Source organism: Muscardinus avellanarius, assembly GCF_963383645.1.
Source record: "Muscardinus avellanarius genome assembly, chromosome: X".
Lineage (NCBI taxonomy): Eukaryota > Metazoa > Chordata > Mammalia > Rodentia > Gliridae > Muscardinus > Muscardinus avellanarius.
The window spans coordinates 126,692,342-126,715,460 of NC_137792.1; the positions used below are offsets into that span (position 1 = coordinate 126,692,342).

Below are 23,119 nucleotides of genomic sequence, written 5' to 3' on the forward strand. Positions count from 1 at the left end.
CTATGGAAATTCCCACTTGTCTTGCACTGAGGATGGAGACCCATACTGTGTATATCTATTAAACTAACACATCTTCTGAGAAAGAGAAGGCAATAATTAGTTCTTTTGGCGATCGGTACTTTGTTTTTCTGACTTCAAAATTACCCATATTTTTCAATTAAAATATTTTAAAGCTATAATCTAATAAAAGATGTTGAGATAGCTTTTAAAATAAAAATCTTTAAAGATTATGTGGTATTGCTGAAAGCACATGGAAGTTTTTTCTTTTTTACTTAAAATATGTGAAGCTGAGAGATTTCTGCCTGTGAGTGAAAGTGTAACTTAACCGTATTTTTAATTTTTATAGCCTCATAAGAGTTTATGACCTCTATTGAAGACAGCTTACCTAGGTGAAAAGGACATTCTTAAGAGCTTTTGAATTGTTTTTCTCCTACATGTCAAGACAATTAGTTTGGAGGGAAAATTGTAGGTCTTCTGTCCTCTTAATATGACATCACTTTTCTAGATTGCATACTCATTGGGAAAATTTTTATTCATCTGCCTACATTCAGAGTGTTCAGTATTTTGATGCATAGTGCAGTGGTTGTTTTATTTTCATTTTTTTTAGGCATATGAGTATTAGCTCTAACTTCTAGATCCATGCTCATTTTATCTGAGAAGAAGCTGGTGTAGTAATTTGGAGATCAGGTGAATGTTAATTCACATTGGCTTATTCTCAAATCCCTTTATTTATACACTCGTTCATTTAATCAACTTCTCATAATAGTCAATTCTCGTGGAAAGGTTGTTGATGTGCATTAGGTTTTGTAATGAAACAAGATAAAAGAAAACCACCTCTAAGTTGAATATTGACACTGGGTCTATAGATGTCAATCGATTTTGTAATTGAGTTCAGTAAATTTAAAAAATTCCAAAATTAAACCCTCTCATTTTACCCCTATCTATCACAGATTCCAAGTTCAATGGCATAACACTGTGGCGGTTCTAAGAGTTGTTCCTGGCCTAACGTAGTTGTCCTCAAAACTATGTTTGGAAACTTGTGCTCAACATCTCAGACATTGTCATTGTGCTTTCTTCCTGACTAAAGAGGGGTAGACATTTGTTGATTCATAATTTCACATGTCACTACTTTGGGGGAAAAATTCTTTATCAGTACATTATTGCTTTTCTAATGTCAAGTGAATTTTCAACCCAACCAATTTTTTGAGACACTCGTTTCATTGATTAGCTGACAACCGCATCTCTCATGACATCGAATTGGTCAACATTTGTATTTCCTCCATAGAGTTGGTCCACCTGTGCTGGTTATTTTGTCCATGTCCAGGTACTGGACTCGGTGGTGGAAGTACAGGAATGAGTAGCAGAAGTTCTGCCCTGGAGGAGGTTATTGTCTACGAGAAAATAAGAAAAATATTGGATAATAGAGAATTACATATGTGTCTGCTTTTTTTATGCTTTTAGATAGAATTGTGCTCAATTATTTACTCTGCATCTCACATCTGGACACAGTTGTGCCTGCTAACATCAATTGCTCTCATAATTTTATCCATTCCTTTTATTATAGTCAGAGATACAAAATCATTCTCTTTTTTCAGTGGCCAGTTCATCATAATAGTTCATATTTGTTATAAACATATCTGTTAACTCTAATGGGTTCATGGCATTTATGTTTTAAAGAGACTATAATTTCAGTTATGCTCATCCATGATAGGCATAAAAGGTTTGTTTCTTAGCATTGCGAAGAGAAAGGTGATAGAAATAACCTTAGGCACGCTATACTGGAAGAGCACCGTGTGGCCATCTCCTCATTCCCACAGGACTTTTATACTCCCCTTTTTTCTTTTTCTGTGGGTTCTTAATAGAGTTGGGTAATAGATCAATATTCATAAGCTGTATAGGTATGAAATATATAAAATTCAAATTATAGAAACAAAACTGAGTCTAACTCTTTGGGGAAATAACCCACTTGTAACCGCTCTCACTAAAGCTGTCAATGTACTTTTTTTTAATATAGTGTAGATCGGCTAAAGAAATGAGAGTCGTTTGATGTGATTTGATAGACAAGTACCTCGTAACCCAAATAGTTCCCAGACTTTATACAACACCCTAGTCAGCATCTCACAGCACTTCAAGGAATGCATTATAAAACTAAGGATGCCATTCGACCTAAACGCTGTGAGGGACCACAACGAAACACAAACGTACATATTAGCAGAGTTTTTCTTGCATTTACTTATATTACTTAAGTGCACTCAGGTTGTCATTATGAGGTATGAGCCATTTAATAATTGTTTCTGTGGATGGGGATGTACCTCAGCTCAGTACTTCCTATCGTTTCTAAACTTGGTTGTTCAAATCTTCTGATGGAGGCTCAATTTTTGTCTGTCAGTGTGCTAATAATAATTCAGACCAAGGATTGTGAAAATTCTGTCAATGTGATCTATATAAGTTGATGTGTGGCTCCTGTTGGGATGTGTCCATATATTTTTACCTCTCCCATAGTCTTTTGGTTTTATATGACTAGTTTCAGTAACATTTCTAATAGTAAATATGTATTATGAATTAAATATGGTTTAATGGAGCAGAGCATGATGCTTTTGCTATATTCAATTGATAATGAACTGTATTATTCCCCGAGTCTTGAATATACATATTCTTTAATTGTGGGGAAAGGAAACTTTCCCTCAGAAAAAAATCAATTAAGGAACCATGTTTCCTTCTTATCATGAATTTCTGAGGTTAAATAAAGAAGATAAGGACAATAGTAGCCATTTTCTTAGAGTACACACAACGTGTAAGTATTTCTGACAGGAACATTATCCATAGTGTCTCACTTAAGTCTTACCATACATTGCTTAGACAGTTCAATGAATACATTTCCCCCATGAGGAAATAGTGACTTAGAAATATTGTGTAACTTGCACTATGTTTACAGTACTAGAAATTGTCACAGCTCTAGCTCAGGCTCATGTCTGTGTAATGCAGAAGTCCTGTTTGTTTCGTGGCAGCTTATATCTTGGGTCTGAAATTTTCAGACTTCCTTCTGTTTCTTGGGATTAGGAGGAAATATCTGTCAAGATTTACTCTTAATAATAGTTATATGGAGCCAGGCATAGTGGTATACATCTGTAATCCCAGTACTTGGAAGGCTGAGGGAGGAGGATTACAAGTTTGAGGCCAACTTCTACAAGTCAGTGAGACTGTTTGAAAACAGAAAATAAAATATGTCTGAGGCTATATCTCAGAGGTAGAATGCCCTTAGATTTAATACTCAGTACCAAAATGAATGAATGAATGAATGAATGAATGAATAAATAAATAAAATGAAAATTAATCAATAGTTATATTGGGCTCTGAATATACATTAAGATTGGTCCTGGTAGTAAATGCCCTTGCATAATATATCTCCTTCAGCACATGATACTTCTGTTACACCTCTTCAAACTGTGCATCTTCTTGTTTTTTGTTTTTTGTTTTTGTTTTTTGGTACTGGGAATTCAACCCAGGGATATTCTACCACTGAGCTAGACCCACAGCTCTTTATAATTATTTTAAACTGAGTCTTGATAGGTTGCTGATGCTGGTCTTGAATCTGCAATCCTCCTGTCTCAGCCTCCCAACTATGGAGATTACAGGGGTGCCCTACTGCGCACTATACATATTCTTAATCTGGCATTTTGCTGATGTTGTGTTTCCAATATAGGTGAATAAATGTACTTTTATTTATTCATTTTATAATCATTTATTTTAATCACCTATCATATTTATCACTAGCCATGTTTCAAATGCTGTTTTAGGGAATGAGCGAATGAAGAAAGTTTCACTATGTCAAAGGGCAGCTCTGATTTCTCTGTGGTCTATAATCTGCTCCTAAAACCAGACTGACTGATGACAGACTCATAGCCAATGGTAGCAGTTCAATAAAGTTAATTCCCTAGCACTTCTGGCTTCACATCATAACTGAAGGTGCTGTTTTGAGGAGAGTAAAATACTACTTAATTTTGTTCAATAGACAATCTGTCTCTCCTGGGATAAGATCTGGAAAATGGTTAGTCAGCTAAGGAGTGCAGTAAAAATCAATAAGCAAATATTTGAATGTCTAGTAGAAGCTAGACTCTGGTAGGTGTTCCACAAGGTGCGATTTTTGACTTCTATCTATGTAGTCCTCCTCAATGACCTTGTCCCCCGTAGCATCTCCAGATGACTTCCAAGTCCACCAGCTTCAATAATTATCTTCTCTTAAACTTCAAATTCTACCAGAGTTCATAATAATACCTAAACCTAAATATGTAAAGAAAGCAATATCATTTCCCCACTTATTATAGATTTATTGTTTTACCACTTATGATACAATTTAGAGGAGCAAAGGCTGGAGGGATCAGGAAAAACACTTAAGTGGTTTATTTGCAGTAATCCAAACCTGAAGTGTATCATAAAATTTGAAGTTGAATGGAAAGCATAGAAATTAAGGGAGAATTAAATATTGGGAAACATTATCATTAAATAAAATTATGTATTCCATGATTTGAATATTACTCCAACATTGATGTCTTAATAATGGGAAGACAGGAATATTTATTGATCATTTATTTGGCCCCTTTCTGATTATAAAAACAAGACTGCTTTGTAGAAATTTCCGCTATTTTGCAGATAGGGAAACCGAAGACCAGAAAATTAGGCAGGCTGTTTTGACACAGTCAGATAACATGATCATTTCTGGATTTAGTTTGGTTATTTGATTTAGGTTGCCTCCAAGCTGGATTCCGCCAGATGGTACTCCCTCGTAATCCCAACTCATGGGAAGATAAGACAGGAGTATCACAAGTTTAAGGCCAACCTGGGAAACTTATTAATACCCTGACTCAAAATAAAATATAAAAGGGATGGGGATGTAGTTTAGTGGTAGAATGCCCCTGAATCCAATCCTCAGTACCAAACTTAATTAACCAATCAAACAAGCAAGCCAGCAAATAAACAAACAAAAAATCTGCTATATTTTACCTGTCTGTTTTTCATTAGTCCTTTATTCTTTACTGGACTCTAGATATTTGAGCAGAGTAAGAAAATATATCTACCCTCATTCCCTTAAGTCAAACAAACAAATAAACCTTATCAAATCAGAACCTTCTACCATCTTGAATGCCCACATTGTTCTACTTCACAGCAAACTGAAAACACGGTGCCATGGTTTCGTTTTTAAACAGGGTCTCCATAAGTTGCCCTGGGCTTCATTAAGTTGCTGAGGCTAGCCTTGAACCTGTGATCTACCTATCTCAATCTTCCAAGTAGTAGGATCACAGGCATGTTTCATGACACCTGGATATATTGGAACCATATTTGATTCTTCTGTAACTGCCACTTGTTAATTCTCATTGATTCTTTTCATTCCATGTCTTGTATTTAAAATTCCTTTCTCTTCCTCCCTTCAATATCCTAACCCATTACCTGTTAATTGAACCATTTTTCTATCTTCTTGATCTCCCTGCCACTGCTTTTTCCTTCCACCTGTCATAGTTTCTCTTCCTGGTAGACTTGAGAGGCAGTGTGGTATAGTGATTGAGCGTCTCAATTCTGTAGCTATAATGTATGCGTTCACCTCTCTAGGTCTCCAATGTCCAAATTGACCTTTCCTTATCTGTAGAGAGAAAATAATGATAATAACCTTTTCCTAGGATATTTTTGAGAATCAATTAATGCATATAAAATGTACATGTAGAGAAATGCCTTGCACAAAGTAATCAATGTTTATTGCTATTATTATTGATATTATTCTTAGTAAATTCTGCTTTTGCTCACAGTATTATAGTTTTAGCTGATATTAAAAATTTAAAAATATCAAATCCATAGTCTCTGAATTTGTATGCTAATAATTGAGATACAAAGCCCATGATATATACAAATATGAATGAGGACATGTTATATTAGAAGCAAAGCAAGACTAAAATTCCCTGTATAGTTAACTAATGGTTACCTTCCTTATTGATCTGGAACAAAAGGTCCCTTGGTGAACTGAGCCCCGACAAGCCCCAACAAGCATAGCTAGTAGGGCAGGAACGTGCTGACTAGCAGCCATGCAAAGTAGATTGATGCCTTTATTAGCCATCACAGAGACTAACCAAATACTTCCTGAACATATATAGCAATAGAAAACATGCTTCTGTGTTAGTGATGGCCAGGTACCAGTACAAGGAAAGGGAAAATAAAGCAGATAGAGATTTTCAGACAAATTGTAGAGACAAAAATGAAGTCAGTAAAACACATAGAGAGATGTAGATTTCTACACAAATATATACAAAGGATTTAAATATTCCTAGAGACCTGGACTCTGACATGATCACCTTGCAATTTCATGGCCTCTACATGGGATCCTCAGACACTTTTGTCTGTATTCTGCCACTAGGTGTAAATATCATACATACCTAATCTATGAACCTTTTCTCACACCATTTTCTTTGTCTTTCCTTTGGTCTTACTTCTGTAAGCTGATTTACACATACATACTTACATAGTTATACATGTGCATATTTATTTTCATTCATTTTCCCTCTATTTTGAAGCCTTTGTTTAAACATCATAGTGAAAAAAATTTAAAGTTTTTTCTTCTTTCAACAAATATATCCAGAACTTAATTTCTGATACCTGTCTAGAAACATGTTCTGATTTTATCACCAGCTGTAGTGTTCAAGTGTCTGTGTCATTAGTTTCAGAATATATTATAATCTTTTTAAAATAGTGTGTTTTATAATTGGCATGTGTGTGTATTGAGGAAATAAGAGGACAAATTGCATAAAACCCCGATTACATAAAACATCTAATTGGAAGTAATGAGACCTATGCAAATAGAGTAAGAGGTAGATATGTACATCATACATTAGTATATCTGCCTGAGAATAGCATAAAAGTGTGTCAAAGGTTAAGTAGAAGGTAAACGTTCATATATGCAGAGCTAGATATCCATGTTTAATGGACAAATTAGTTTCAGGGAAGAAAACAAAGTATGTCTTCTATTCTAGAGCGAATATGTTCTCCCCAAGAGTTCATTTGCTGCTTTTCATGCCACTTTGTATACTAAAGACTATTTGTCTTAGGTGTCAAGTTATTTTCATGTTATATGCCTATATTTCAGTTACTAAAGTTGTAGGGATATAGCTTCAAGGTAGAATGCCCCTGGGCTTCAACCCCAGTACTGCAAAACAACAAAACAAAACAAAGATTGTTTATTTCCTTATTTTTGTGGTACTGGGAATTGGACCTATGAGCATTCTAATTCTAAGCTATACCCCCCAGCTCTATCTTTAATTTTCATTTTGAAAAAGGGTCTGGCTAGGGTCGTGAGATTCTCACTACTTGCTGAGATTGCCCTCAAATCTGTGATCCTCCTATCTCAGCCTCTCAAGTTCTGGGATTACAAGCATGAATCACCATATTTGGCCATAGTTTATATTTAAGAAAGTATCCCATACACACACATATGCAAATATAATCAGATTAATAATTTATTTAATGGTATGTGTGCATAAATGGTCATATGTGTTACTTTCTACCCACTTCTCTCCAGAAATTCATTTTGTAAATGAAAACTAGTTAAATAATTTGAATCTATAGGAAATTAAAAACTATAAATAATTATCATAGAAGCAATACCTAAAGGAATATAGAATGGGCACCAATGCTCTCAAATAAGTAATTAACACCAAAGTTAAACTGTTTTGATGAAAACCAACATAGAATTCTTGAATAATGTACTTGAAAGTAAGTTCATGCGATTTTATCATAACCTAATTATTTAACATCAACATCTGTCAAGGAGGTGAATTTCTTTAGAACATATGTAAATATTTAATATATATTATGAATCGAAATCATAGGCTTAAAAATTATTAAGTGCTCAATCAAAGCTGGTCCTCTGATTTCAAACAGCATAGTAATAGGTAATTTCTTAGGAAATGTTCCACTTATATTTTCTGTCATCATGTACATCTTTTATCTGTGGCCCCACTATTCACTCAACTTAATTTCATATTTATAAATTTCCCTCATTCACCTGAGGGACATATTTTGGCAGTTTGAATGCTGTTCATGGCTAATTATTATGCAATTTACATGTAGCAACTGTTCAGCTTCAATAATATTTTATTAATGCTATAAGTATGATGTAATTTATTTTTAAAAACGGAATAAGCAACTGCTCTTGAAACTTGGCTTCTATTTCCCTTTGGAATGTCTAAAGCCAACTAATAGAATGTTTCTTAAAGCCCAGGGAGATTTTTCTTTGTGTATAAATTTTACAGTATTTTCTATGAAATTTCCCCCACTAAAGAGATAAAATAACAGGCTTTAAATTCATGTTCTCATAGAGCATTTCTTATCTTACAGATGAGCTCAGTGAAAATGTTACGGCCTCGTCTCAATAGCATTCTTTTCAAGCTTACGTTTGAAGAACACATAAGCAACATCAAACCTAGCATCATAGCAGTAACTCTTGCCTGTGAAGAACTGAAGAAAAGTGAAAGCTTTAACAGGCTTTTAGAATTAGTTCTTTTGGTTGGAAACTACATGAACTCTGGCTCAAGAAATGCCCAGTCTTTAGGTTTTAAGATCAACTTCCTTTGTAAGGTAAGATGACATTGTTTAATTAACACAAATTTACAGTGGTAAACATGTCTGTGGGAAGAGTTCATCTAAATAGAAGTGGCAGATAAATTGCAACGTTATGTGCTTTCATGAAAGGGGTGGCTTTTATGATAGGCATATGTCATTTAAAACAAATTTTTAAATCTTAATGCTGTAATATCCAGAAGACTGTGAAGTTCTCAGAAGTATGGTAGTTATCTCTTGTTGTTTCAATTTCGATGGGATTTATAGACCAAAAATTTCAGTATTAAAAATACACGTAAGGTTATATTTTATACTTAGTTTCTGTCCATCCGAAAAAGTACTTGAAGTAGCTGTACTACTTCGGAGTATCTTTCTAAAGGAAGTGAAGTCAGAATAGTATAATAACACATGCATATCGATGTTTATGACAGCGCAATTCACAATAGCCAAACTATGGTGCCACCTTGGTGTCAGTCTTTGGATGGCTTACAAAACTCTGATACATATGCACAGTGGATTTTTTCAGCCATAAAGAAGAGCAAAATTATTTGCAACAAAGTGGATGGAAGTATAGAACGTGTTAGGTGATATTCAGCAGTCTCAGACAGCAAAGGGTGTTGTGTTTTCGCTCATATGCAGAAGCTACCAAGAAACTGCAAGACTTCAAATGATGATGAGAGATACCAGTAGAAGAGTGGAAGGGAATTAGTGCAGGGAGGAGACTAGATGAAGGAAACAGTTCAGATGATCCTGAAGATATTGATACCGATTTCAATATTATGAATGAGGAAGGGGAGGGAGAGGGGTGGAATCTAGAGGAAAAGAAACCAAGTGCCACATGCATTTATGTTTCAGTCACACTGAACCTCAATATGATATATAGTTTCCATGCATCAATAAAATGTTTAAAATATTTCAATGCTGTTTGAGAAGCTAAATTTAATGAGTGAGATAGCCAAAATTTTTTTGTGAGTATGCTTTGCCTCTTCTACTCTATGAAAATATTCTTTGTTGACTAATATTGTATGGCTAAGTTGAATTTTGAGTATATTCCCTACCAGGTTTGAAAAAAATTCAAGTGATAATCATTGTATTGTTTTGATTGGACTATTTCCGAGTGTTCTTTTTTGAGACTTAATTTTTGTGACAAGTAAACAAAGCAACAGACAAGCGAGAAAGTGACTGTCTGTGTCCATTTCCAGGCTAGGGAAAACCACTCTCTTTAAGGAAAAGATCTGTCTGTTACAGAGAGAATCAGCACGGACTCTGAGGTGAAGGCCCGGAAGGAAGCTAGAAATGGAAATAGATCTGAAAACAAGCAATCTTTCTTTGACATCTCACCAGGCTTTCACTTCTTTTTTTCTCTCACATCGGAAAACATTGCAGAACTTTGGCTAGTTCATGAAGTACTCTATAACAAGAATCCCTGGAAAGGGATATGGATTTCATTTCTGTTCATGCATTAAATAGATGTGCATTACATATCTGCAGACCATCATTTAATAACTATCACAAAACGATGTTGTCCTATTAATTCTAACCCAGATAGACATAAGGAATAACATTCTTAAATAAAAAGGTATAGAACAAACCCGTGATTACCTGTTTATTCCTGATATATTTATAAGGGTTTTAAGGAAAGAGAGCAAAGAAAACAGAGATCATTTGGAAATGCCTATTTTTGACAAGAAAAAGCTGATTTCTTCATTTTGTGATAAAGTCGTTTGAAATTATTTCATAATGCCAAAGAGAATAAGGCAATGCCTATTATAAATTATGATGAAACAGGACCAGATTTATAAAATAAAAGTAACTTTTGGGGGGCTTTTCCACTATATCAGATACCCTAAATCCAATACTAGTAAATTTACCTCTTACCAAGCTGCTACGAGGTTAGAGTACATGCCGTATGCCCAGTAAGTGAATTTAAGATGTAATTATTTTATACATAATAAAAAATAATATACATTAAGGAAAATATCACTCAAAATTTATATAAGTATTTTACAATTTACACCAGCAAATTATCCTAATTTGAAGAAATATGTCCCTTATTTTTGAGTGTCTTAATTCAAATTAATTACATGAACTGATTTCTTTGAAGCAAGTATGAGTAAGTCACTTATCCACAGGAACAAAAGATTGCATTCATCTCACAGAAGGGTTTATAGTTACATCTTATATTTTGGAGAGAGGCTTCTTCTTGTCATCAAGCTGTCAAATAAAAGTTCTTCCACACAACGCTGATCTGACATCTATCACTAGAGGTATGCTCAAAGGATTCAGCATAAAGATTTTTTCCAACTTCAAATAAAATAAAAAAAATCTTGTGGGAAATACTATCATGGAATAATAGGTGTTCTAAAAGAGAAAGTAGTTGAAGGTTTTAAATTATTTCCCCTCCCAAATTCCAGTAGGATTTTTATCTTCTGGGAATACTTGCCATTATTAAAGAGAAATATCATACAGAAATATGATATTCCCAAAATATCTACAATTGAAAGGATGTTCCTCAAATACAATGGATTCTGAGTGCATGTAAATGTCTAGAGTGACTGAAATTTACTGAAGTACATAGAAATGATTAGCTTAGGGCTGAAATCTGCTTCATATGAAATCAACTAACTACTGGTATACATTAGATAGAATTTCTGTTCAATTTTACTTAAATAATTTTTATTATTTTTCCCTAAACAAAAGTAGCAGGAGAAATTCTCCATGTACTATACTGATTATGCTTAGACAATGATAGTTTACTTATTGATATTTTTATAATTATAATTTCCTTTTCAATGATTTTAAATGTGCAATCCACAGTTTTTCACAAGAAGCTATGAAATGCATTAAAAATTCATCTAGCTAAAAAGGAGCCGTGATATAAGCAGTTAAACTTATCAGATGTGTCTTATTGTGAGATAATATAAAAATTCAGATGGTCACAACGGGCTGCTGTGATATTTGGGAAGAAAAAGAAAACAGATGGGTTAACTAAAATGTCAAATAACACTAAAGGGTATCATTACTGTAAGTAGTACCCTCACCACAAAATGCTTTGTTAATTTTAGCAGTGAATTACCACTTTGTGAGGTGCCAAACCAGTGTGCTGAACTGTAATAAAAGTCATTTCAATGAAGATGAGTTCCCAGTGTTAGCTTGGCCCGTACTTGCCTGGTGGCTATTAAAATTCTAAACAATAGCAATGCTACATTTCAGGGACATTCGTTATTTTATTTTGTTTTCAGTATGTAATAGCATATATAATCTGCATAAGAAAAAAACACTGAAAAATGCTGAGCAGTCCCTACGCAGTAAGCTTTGTAGGTTCTGTCAGATCGGGATCTTGGTTTACATGCAACAGAAAGTAACTGCTTGATTGAAGAAAAGCATGGAATTTATTGGAAGAATCTGAGATTGTTCAGCCAGAAATTGGAGAAAAGCTGAAGGTGTTGGCCTTTGAAAGAACAGCAACTGTGGTATAGGGCTAAATGGAAAGGCATTTAAGTATGCTGCCTCTGGGGTGTTCTAAGCTCTAACCAGCTCCCTCCTCCTTTACCTGTTTTGATTCAGTTTCTAATTACAGAGATCAATTAACTTACTGTGGATTACAGAACCACTCCCTATCCAAGGGGAGGGCAAAGAGCCTTAATTAACAGTGCTACCAAAAGTACCTGTATTGGCAGTCTGGTCGTGACCTAAAGTACGTCATTACCAATGATATAGATGCCAAAGGGATAGCAGACAGGTATAAACACAGAAAGAGCAAACAAAACGGATGCTCTGTATACCAGGGGAATACGCACAAGAAAGAAGATGAACAGAAACCTCAGGAAGCTTCTGGTACAGTTGAGTAGCCAGGTAATGTCATGCAGGCAGGATATTATGTGATGCCACAAGGTGTACTGTCTGTCAGTGCAAAAAGCGGGGCTTGAGATTAGTAGGTCAGAGGAGGGAGGAACCTAGTGCTTGGGTGGTACTGATAAAGAGAAATAGACAGATATTGGAATCTAGATAGGAGGAGGTTACTGGATGAGAAGAAGCCATGGCTCTACATGAGAGGAACGTGCTGTAGGCTTGGGAACTACATTGGAGCTTCCATTTTGCAGATTACCAGCCAATCAATGTTCAGAGTTTAAGCTCTTGCTCTCTTTGAAACCGTTCTTCATCTGTAGATGAAAATGCTCTGACCCTTGTTTATAAGGTTTTTTGGGTCAAATAAAACGATTTCTTTTAGAGCCGGGCATGGTGGCACACGCTTCTAATCCCAGTACTTGGGAGGCTGAGGCAAAAGGATCACATGGTTCATAGCCAGCCTCAGCTACTTAGTGAGGCCCTCTAAAACTCAGTGGAATCCTGCTTCAAAATAAAGAATAAAAAATAGGGCTGCAAGTGTAGTTTAGAGGTAGAATGCCCCTGCGTTTAATCCCCTGGTCCATAAAAATAATATAGAGAAAAATATTGAAAAATTGTACTGTTAAACAAATAGTATTTTTAATCATGATACACAACTAGGAATAATCATGATATATAAGAAAATGAATTAGAAAATACACTGCCTGGAAAATTTTTGGTTCATGCTGGGGAAAAAACGTAATAACATTGGTGGGCAAGTTGTGAGGAGATTTTTAGTCTTTCATACACTAGTTTGAGTATTTTGGATCCATAACTGGCTTTGGAAAAATCATTCATAGGCCATTTAATGATGTAAAAGAGTCAAAAATACTTTAAGAATACTGATAAGAAACATTTTACTCTCCTAAAATATCCTTCACCTATACTATGCACATTGTACTTGGACAGCAAGACAAAAATTATGATAAAGTAGGGTGGTGTGTTTATGTACACATGTGAAATATAGAAAATATTCTAGTGCACTGTGGGGGAAAATTTAGATATGTTGTAGTTATTTGGATTAACACGGTAATATAATTATGGCATGTTTCTAGCATTCTTACTATAAAAAAGTAAAGATCTCCTCTTCTAGACACCATGGGTAATAGTGAGCAAGCATTATAGGCATCACCTCAAATATACAAAGGAGCATATCCATTTCCCCCACCACGGAAGAGTTAGACAGGAAGTAAAGTAGGTTTACCTTCCTTGTAAAATAGAGGATTACTTACCACAAAATATTATTATAAAGGAAAAATGACTGCTGGGTATGGTAGTAAATTGAGAAGTATATAAAACAGGAAAAACTCTACCAAGACCTATGAAAAAAGTCATTTTAACCCCTCCAAATATTTCATCATTTCTAATCATTTTTAGTTGAAATTATGTGGACAGTAGCATAAGAAGATATCTAATCTAGCCTCTTTAGTCTACAATAAGAGAACATCTGCTCAGAGGGACAAAATACTTTAGTCAGTATATTAGTAATTTCAGCTCCTGTAACGAGGTGGATGGCATATGCACTAGGACTTGATTACAGGTTTGGAGACTAGAAGGCCAAGATCAAGGTGCCAGTTAGTTTCTGATGAGCCCTCTCCTTTGTCTTGCAGATATTCACATCCTTCCTCTGTCCTGACATGGGGCCTCTAACATAAGATTTTCTCTTTTTCCAAAGATCCAGATATTGTCAAATGCAGATGGGCACTTTATTCTACATTACATTCTCACTGTTTACTATATATAAACCTCAACAAAATGACTATTGAACAAAATCCAGGTATTTTATTTAGGTAAAAGTTTGTTGTTAATATTGAACATATATATTAACTACTTTTAAAAAGTGAATTTTGTTCCTCATAGTCATACAAGATATAGTTTTACCAGTAAAACTATTGAATAATTATTTTGTTATGGTTTGTTTATTTGTGGAGATATAAAATATATCGTTTGCTATAAATCTAAACCAGTAACTCCCCTTCATAGGTTAATGGTTAATGAATAAATATAGGACTATTAATTTAAAATGAAAGCTATTTTAGAAAATAACCACTATAGGATTTAGTGAAAGAGAAACATACAAAGATCAGTAAATCCTGGTTAACACTCCACAGATTTGGTTTCTTGTGTTTTTATAGTTTATAAAGTGTTTTTTTATGTGGAAAGAGGCTAAGCATTATTAACCCCATTTTGCAAATTAGAAAACTAAGCCCCAGTGAGGTTATACGATTTTTTCCAAGATCCATAAGTTAGTAAGTATCAATGTTGGGACTTAAATCTAGGTTTCTCTGTCCAAAACAGCACACCCTGGCTCTTATTGCATTATAAGTGAATGCTTGGTCATTCATGGATCATTAGGAAGAATTATTCTAGAAGCAACTTCAGAATTCTGAAAAGGGAGAATTCATGTGGATTTTCCATACTCTCTGGCAGCGTAAGCAACTTAGAATCTATCTTTTTTATTTCCCTTCATTTGGAAGTAATTGTAGCCACATTAATAGAAAGTTCCTCTTCCCATGGTAGATTTTCATGTATCCAGGAAGTAGAGCCTGTGTATTTGTAATACAATAACACTGAACAACTGGAATACTTATAGAGCTATGCCTTGATGTTCTATAAGCTCTTAGAGCACATCAGTATTATGCAGGCAGTGCCATGTGTTATTATCAACAAATTACAAATAGGGGTCTGCTCTCCAGAGAGATGGTTTACTAGTGATGGGGGCAAAGTCAGTATCCAGCTTTTTTCTGGGACTCAAATATTTTAGTGGACTGTGTTATTTTTAAAATATGCACTGGCACTTTTGCTTCACCGAAATGTGCATTCTCCTAATAAACGGTGTTTACCATTATTTGGATTGGGGGGAAATGTGGTTGACCATTTGTTGAGCAGAAAATAACTTTGAGGGTTGAAGTTGATCTTGGAAAAAATTTATGAGAGGTAGGATTAGAACCTTTATCAAGTATGAAGTGGGTTGTAATGTTAGGTCCTCTTGTGGACCCTCTTAAATTTCCTTTGTGTTGGAGCTTTTGCAGCAGAAAATTTTCATTTGGTGATAGACCCAAGTCACTAGTAATCAGTGAAAAAAGATTTTTTGTTATAGGAAAAGAAATAGGAGTCCATTCATGATATTTTGAATTTAAAATGTGAGCACATAATAATGTAGTCATGATATAATATTTTTTAAATTCATGATCAGTGGACACAACATTTAAATTTAAGGGCCTGTCCTTATTTCTTTATATTACATTGAAGCAAAAATTTTAGACCTATTAAATAACTAAGCACAGCCGGGCGTGTTGGAGCACACTTGTAATCCCAGTACTTGGGAGGCTGAGATAGGAGGGCCATAGGTTCATGACCTTCCTCATAGTGAGACCATCCACTACTTAGTGAGACTGTATTTTAAAATAAAAGAATAGAATAGGGCTGGAGGTAGAATGACCTGCATTCACAGTACCACAAAAAAGAAAGAAAGAAATAATTAAGCACCACAGAATGACAAAAGAACAGGATATTATTCTTTATTTTAATTACTTTCCATTGAATAACTCATGTGATCATCGGCCTTTTTTTCAGTCCATTGTATTTTGTTCTATTATGCAACTGGGCTCTCATCATTTAGAACCACTGAATGCTTAGATGAATGTTACACTTATGGTACTATGGCAATGGTGACCTACTAGATTCGGTTTTTGTGAGTGTGTCTTGGGTTTCTGTTTCCTACCTTTCTGTAAATCGATATGCCAAATTTTATTGTTTTGGAGTGGCAAGCATGAATATTATTGAAATTAATAAGCCCAGAAATGTTTAAATTTACAAAACACTAAATTTAGTTTAAGGAAATAGTAGTCATTAAGGTCTTTTAATTCCCATGTTGCTTGTTATATGCCCTGACGCATATACTGTTAATTGATGCATGTGGACTTGTGCCTGTGGGCAGATGCTGATAGTTAAAGATTGCTTCCAACTAGAGGCAGTGGTATGGTGCCACATACTTTGGAGGCTGAGGCAGGAATATCAAAACTTTGAGGTCAACCTTAGCAATTTAGCAAAAGTCTGTCTCAAAAAAAAAAAACAAAACAAAACCAAACACATGAAGAACCAGGTATATCTCAGTGGTAAAGTGCCCCTTGGTTCAATTCCTAGTACATGTTTTTACAAAATTGCATTCAGTGATTTCTCCAGTAATCAAAATACTTGGAAATCCAATCCCAAGTCTTCACCTTTAACACCCTTTGTGCCTTAAAAAATCTGAGCAAAACAGGCCACTGTTTCTGAGTTTGTCTTCTTAAAAAAAGCAGCCCTATAAAAGTGGAAAACAGATGATCAAGTCTCCTTGATTTTGAGATCCTGTGAATATGCTACTTCGTATTTTGAAGATTGCTCTTCAATTGGAAAATCAGTTCTTTCCCCATTTCTATAGTGTACGGAACCTGGTCCACTTTTTTGTATCCTATAGTGGTACTTTTATACAGATCCACTGCTTAAGTAGAATGGAAACTTAGTTAAGAAAGTGTTTGTCTCTCTATAGGTGTGTTTTTCTAAAATGGTAATTTCCATTTTTTCCAAACGTTCACAAATTTTCCAGATTTGTATTAATGTGGAGATGCACTATTTTCTTTCTTCTTTCTTTATCTCTGTTGCCCATTTTAGAAATTGAGATAAGAGAAAAGACTTTGTCTTAAGCCTCTCACAGCAGGGGTAAAGCTACATGATCATGTTAGCCTTAGGAATTAAAAAAATTTATAGATATACTTCTTCAAATTGCTATAGTTTTGAAAGAATATGTCTCAGAACATTTTTTTGAAAACTTGAGCCCTCATTAAAAGTAAGGAGCTCAAATTTTTATTATCCTTCTTGCCTCTAAAAATATAGAGTCCCTATGAGCTTAAAATGTTTTCTCAAAGTTGAAATATTCATTAATTTATATTCATTGGTGCAAATTATTCAGCTAATACTTTAAAGGTAACACTTGTTTGTTTTCTCAAAATTTGATCACATCTGTTTAGATATTATCACTTTTACTGCATTGTAGTTTAGTTTGTATGAAAACTTCATTATACCTCCAAATATTCAGTTTATCAAATTCTCTAGAGAATAGTAGTTTGTAACTGTGGTTTGTCTGAAGCAGACTTCATTAGTATTCTTTGTCAATAATGACTGCTTTGAAAACTCATTTTTTCAACATCTTTTTCTCTATTGCACTCATATATATTAAATGTTTTATACTCTACACATATTTACAGACTTGTACATGCACCGACACATCAGGCCTTAACTATGATGAGAAGCATTGTGAAACCTAGACTGCTATCTCTGATTTTAACTTATATGTTATGGTTAAACAGTTATATCTGCCTTCTGTATGTCTATATAACTTGCTGTGAAGGATATAGATGAATATATATGGTACACACTTGCATTTTTTACTATGCCTGGTTAAATATATTTTTCTATGCAAACCCACTACTTTTTTGGTATGAAAAATATTCCAGTTTTGAAAAGTTTGATTTTTACAAGGGACTAAGGAAATAGTTTTAAAATCCAGGCCATGCTAAAAGTGAGTGTGTACACATAGATGTGAAGAGAGAGAGAGAGAGAGAGAGAGAGAGAGAGAGAGAGAGAGAAAGACTGAGCAATTGATGGATAGAAAAAAGAAAGAATGGGAGAGTAAAAAGAATCAGAAGTTAATAATTTTCAAAATTGTATAATCAGAGAAAAACAGTACTAGGTTGAATGTTCTTATACATAAATTGACATACTTGTAAAAAGCATTCAAAAATGCAAAGTAAGAGTTGTCAAATTATGTTCCTTTTCATCTACCAATAATAAGTATTCAAAATTCTATTATACATGTATATAGAACTGTACTGAAGTGTATAATTTGTTTTCTGTAGAAGACTCAAGCATGGTTTAACTTTTTACTTGTTAAATACACATGCATTTCAAGGAAACATCAAAAACATATTTCCTTTCATTGAAAATAAATTATCCTCATATACCTATATAAAAACTGTCAGGACTCTGCCATAATTATGCTTGCTAAATTCATTTTTTTTGTCAGGACTCTGCCATAATTATGCTTGCTAAATTCATTATGACTAAATAATAAGGGTTAACTTTTGCTGAGTAATATAGCTGGTAGATATGAATAATTCTCTGCTTTAAAAATTGAGGGAGTAGTTCTTGATTGTTCCCCCACATATCAGAGCTCGCAATAAACATTGTCAGCACTGGACCAGACAGAAAAACTGGCCATTTATGGCACTAACTGTAGGTCCTACTTGGTTCACCACAAAGACTGTTCCCATAAAGGATGTAAAGGAACCCAGCTGGCTTATTGTAAATTGCTGTAACTATATTCTGAACTTAATCTTACGACCGATTTTCTAATTCTCACAGTAGGGAAAAGTTGACAACATGCACAGCATTTAGTGAATATAATTTGTAAGTTTGAAAACAAATGCCTTTTTCTTCTACCAAAGCTCTTTCCAAAAGAGATTTCAACTATGTACGAGACTGTTGCTCGAAAATTATGGCTACTGGGCTGGGCTGAGGACGTAGCTCAATGATAGAACACTTGCCTGGCGTCCAAGAGGCCCTAGGTTCAATCTCCAGTGCTGCCCCAAAGAAAGCAAATTGAATTTTCTGTCAAATGAAGCCGTCCTAATGAAGGCATTGCATTACCTTAATAAGGAGAACCGGTGACTATAGAAGGAGCTTTACAAAGTGGCAGTTAGCATGAAAACACAGCTCTGTAATAATCTGAGGGAATCCAAGAATCATTTATGATCATTTAAATACTTTGTAAGTGGTGCTCGGGTAGCAAGTTGGTCTTATTCATTGAAATTTATTCTCTGTGGCCCCCTGTGCTAGATGTTTGGCAGGGATAAAGAGAAGGAAATCGTTATTTCTCCGGTCCTTGAGTTGCTTATGAGCTAGCTGCTTGATACAGAACATTGTAATCTTGTAATCCTAAAGCAAGAGACTGGAGAGAACAGGGAGAAGTTTGTGTCAGGGAAGGGGACTGGATTTTATATAATAACGCACATGAAAAAATTATTTTTCTCATAAACATTGGCTAAGTAACTACAAGACTATCCTATCACACTGCAAAGCTACTTCAACTCTTTGGAAAGGAACGGAATAACAACAGTTCCATTTACAACATGTGCCTTGCTTCTTTTCCACAAATAATCTCAATTTTACTTATCTTGACTTTCGACTTATCATGGAGACAAGCACAAAGCTTTACCATTTATTATTTTTCTTTCACTTTCTGCATTTAAAATCTGAATTATCAGAATACCCACTTCCCTTTTGTGCTACAATAAGGGTATTTTAAATTATTTCTCATGTTCCTACCTGCTTTTTACATATAATTAATGTTATAAAACATTTGTATAGAATGAATTAGTACCTATTCAAAATCAGTAATAGAATGGCACTACTGTATGACCACTACAAATCCATACCTCTCCTGATTCCATGATTAGGCAGAGAAATCAAATGATTTTTTTAAAGAGCTTGTCATGAGATATAGAAAAATGAAGAAAGTTTCTTTTTAATTTAATGTTCAGGATGAGAGATCACTCTAGGATACAATTATCTAGGTATAAGGAAATATGAGCCCTTGAGAGGCTGTTTAGAGGAAGGAATTCAATGTTCAAATTCAAAGAAGTAGCCAGGAACACATACTAAAATGGAAGACTTGGAAACTTGTGCCGGGGGAAGTGGAAAAGTATGATTAAACTATACTCAAAGATTTGGGGAGAAATACAAATGCTTGATTCCAGGGATTTTTCTTCAATCACAGCCTGGCCCTTTCAGATCCCTGTCTGATTCTAAACGTCAGTTTTCATTAAGTATATGAAAAAGGCCCCGATGTTTATTGATTTCTTAAAGCATATCCTTGGGACTTTTGTTTGTTCTTTTTGCTGTTCTTTCATCAGAAGTCAAATGTGTTCATGGTTAAGCGAGCTAAAAACTAACCTATAATTCCTTAAAGGAACAGTACTTAGGTATAATTGACATACCATAAAATTTACTCATTTAGACAAGGAGCTTGGTGACCTTTGGCACTTTTATACAGCTTTGGAATCTTCACCAAAATCAATCAGTATAGTTTCCTCATGTCGCTATAAAGTTGATCTCCACCTCTAGCTGTAGGCAACTATTGATTTTCTTTTGATCCCCATAGTTTTTTTTTCTTCTAGAATTGTATATGAATGAAGCCATATAGCAAGGAAGTCTTTGTGTTTTGTGTGACTTCTTTCCCTTAGTATAAGTGTTGTGACATAGATCAATAGTTTATTTTTATTGTTGAGTAATATTCTGTTGTATATTAGCTGAGGGACACTTGAGTTGTTTCTACTCTTTGACTATTATTGATTAATATTTTATCACTATTAATGTGTAGGACATAAAATCATTTATCATGGGTAATTACCTAGGAGTGGAAATTATGGTTGAGTGGATAGACTATGTCATGTGGAACATACAGATTTAATTTAAAAAAGATAATATTTTCTAAAACATTTGTACCCTTTTCATTCACATGAGTAAATTAAATTAAACCATAATGACATGCCATTTTATATCTACAAGATTAGTGAAGATTTTTAATCATGATAATTGTCAGATGGGGGAAAAAGTAAGAAACAAGAGGAATTTCTGGTGAGTTTAACTTGAAACATTCATAATGGAAAACAATTTGGTAATGTCTAGAAATTTTGAAGGTTCAGTACTCAAAAGGCTGTACAGAGTAGATACCTTACATAAGGATTCTAGAGATGTGCACAAGCATGATCATATCATCATTGATCACGATTAGAAAAGTTAAAGGCACCCAAAAAATAGGAAAAGATGTTTTTGAATCATATACTTAATAAGGGATTAATATCCAGAATATATAAAGAACTTATACAACTTGACCACAAAAAACAACATAGTTCAAAAATAGAAAAAGGACTGTTTAATAGTCATTTCTCCAAAGAAGATAGACAGATGTCTAATAAGCCCACAAAAGATACTCAACATCATTATACATCAAAGAAATGCAAATCAAAACCACAGTAAAATACCATTTTACATCCATTAAGAGGATTGCTATCAAAAAATAAACACTAGTATTGGGGCTATTTGAATCCTTGTGTGTTACTTGGTGGGCTATAAAATGGGAACATTATGATGCTTACCATAAATATGAATCATAAAATAACAATATGGCCCTGCAAATTTACTTCTGTGTATATACATTAAAGGACTGAATTCAGAGCCTTAAACAAATATTCGTATGCCAGCATCCATAGGAGCATTACTCATATTAGCCAAAAGATGGATACAACCCAAATGTCCATTGGTAGACTTATGGGTAAACAAACGGTGGTACACATATACAATGGGATAATATTCAGCCTTGAGAAATAATAAAATTCTAGGGGCTAGATGTTTAGCCCAGTGACAGAACATCTGTTTAGTATATTATCTGTGGGTTTGATCCTAAGTGCCACCAAAAGTTAAAAATAAAAGTGAAATTCTGGCACATTACTACAACATGCATGAACCTTGAAGACATTGTTCTGAGTGAAATAAGCCAGACATAGAAGGACAAGTATTATGATTCCATTTATGTGAGATGCGTAGCATAGTCAAATTCATAGAAATGGAACAGAGAATAGTGATCAACAGGAGTTAAGCGGAAAGAGGATTAAAGGTGAGTGTTTAATGGGTAGTTTCAGTTGAGGATGATGAGCAGTTCTGGAGATGGATAATGGTCAGTATCACACTGTTAAACACTGTGAATGCACTTCGTGCCCCTCAACTGTACACTTAAAAGGGTTACCATACTTTTATTTTATGCATATTATATTACAATGAAGAAGAGTGTTCACAGCAGCATTGTCTATAATAATATCAGAGATGATGATTTTCATACACAAAAAATTACCCAGTAAGGAAAATGATCAATATGAGAACGGATATAATTTGGTTATATGTTAAAATAGCATTCACTTAGTGAAAATGAGTGAATGAATGAATGAATGAATGAATGAATGAATGTAGCTACTAGCATCAACACAATCCTCTAATTCTTCTCAATGCAGGATGCTAACTAGGCTTTTCAAACAATACATGTTCTATTTTGTTGGAGTTGCGTTTTACTTAAAGCCTTCAAAAGCCATTTATTTATTTTGTGGTATTAGGGATTGAACCTAGTGGCATTCTACCCCCAAGTTACACTCCCAGCCCAATTTTTTTTATTCTTTATTTGGAAACAGAGGGTCTCACTAAGTAGCTGAGGCTAGCCGCTAACCACAATCCTCCTGTCTCAGCCTCACAAGTACTGGGATTGCAAGTGTGCACCACCATGTCTGGCTGAAATGCCATTTGTTTACAGAAGTATTCATAACAGTCACTCCCACACACCCTTTTGGCGGTGGTAATAATCATTGACTCTATGTACAGGGAAATCAGAAACAACAGCACATTTTCACTCACAGAAAAATATCATAAAATATTTGGTTATTTTTTTGAGGTCAGGGTGTCCTGTTATGTTGCCTGTTGATTTGGCCTCCTAAGGAGCTGGATGACAGGTGTACATTACCACACCTGGCTAAGCCTTCTGCTAAGT

The 23,119-nt window shown here is 34.5% G+C and overlaps 1 protein-coding gene across 2 annotated transcripts in view; it reads left to right on the forward strand.

The window, feature by feature from the left end:
• DIAPH2 (diaphanous related formin 2) overlaps nt 1-23,119 on the forward strand; it is a gene marked incomplete at both ends in the record, with an annotated part of 850,504 nt that overhangs the window by 413,305 nt on the left and 414,080 nt on the right. For both annotated transcript variants that reach the window (XM_080719289.1, XM_080719290.1), the window contains one exon: nt 8,377-8,616. In XM_080719289.1, coding sequence (XP_080575415.1) covers nt 8,377-8,616 — 240 coding nt within the window. The remainder of the gene's footprint in view (nt 1-8,376; nt 8,617-23,119) is intronic.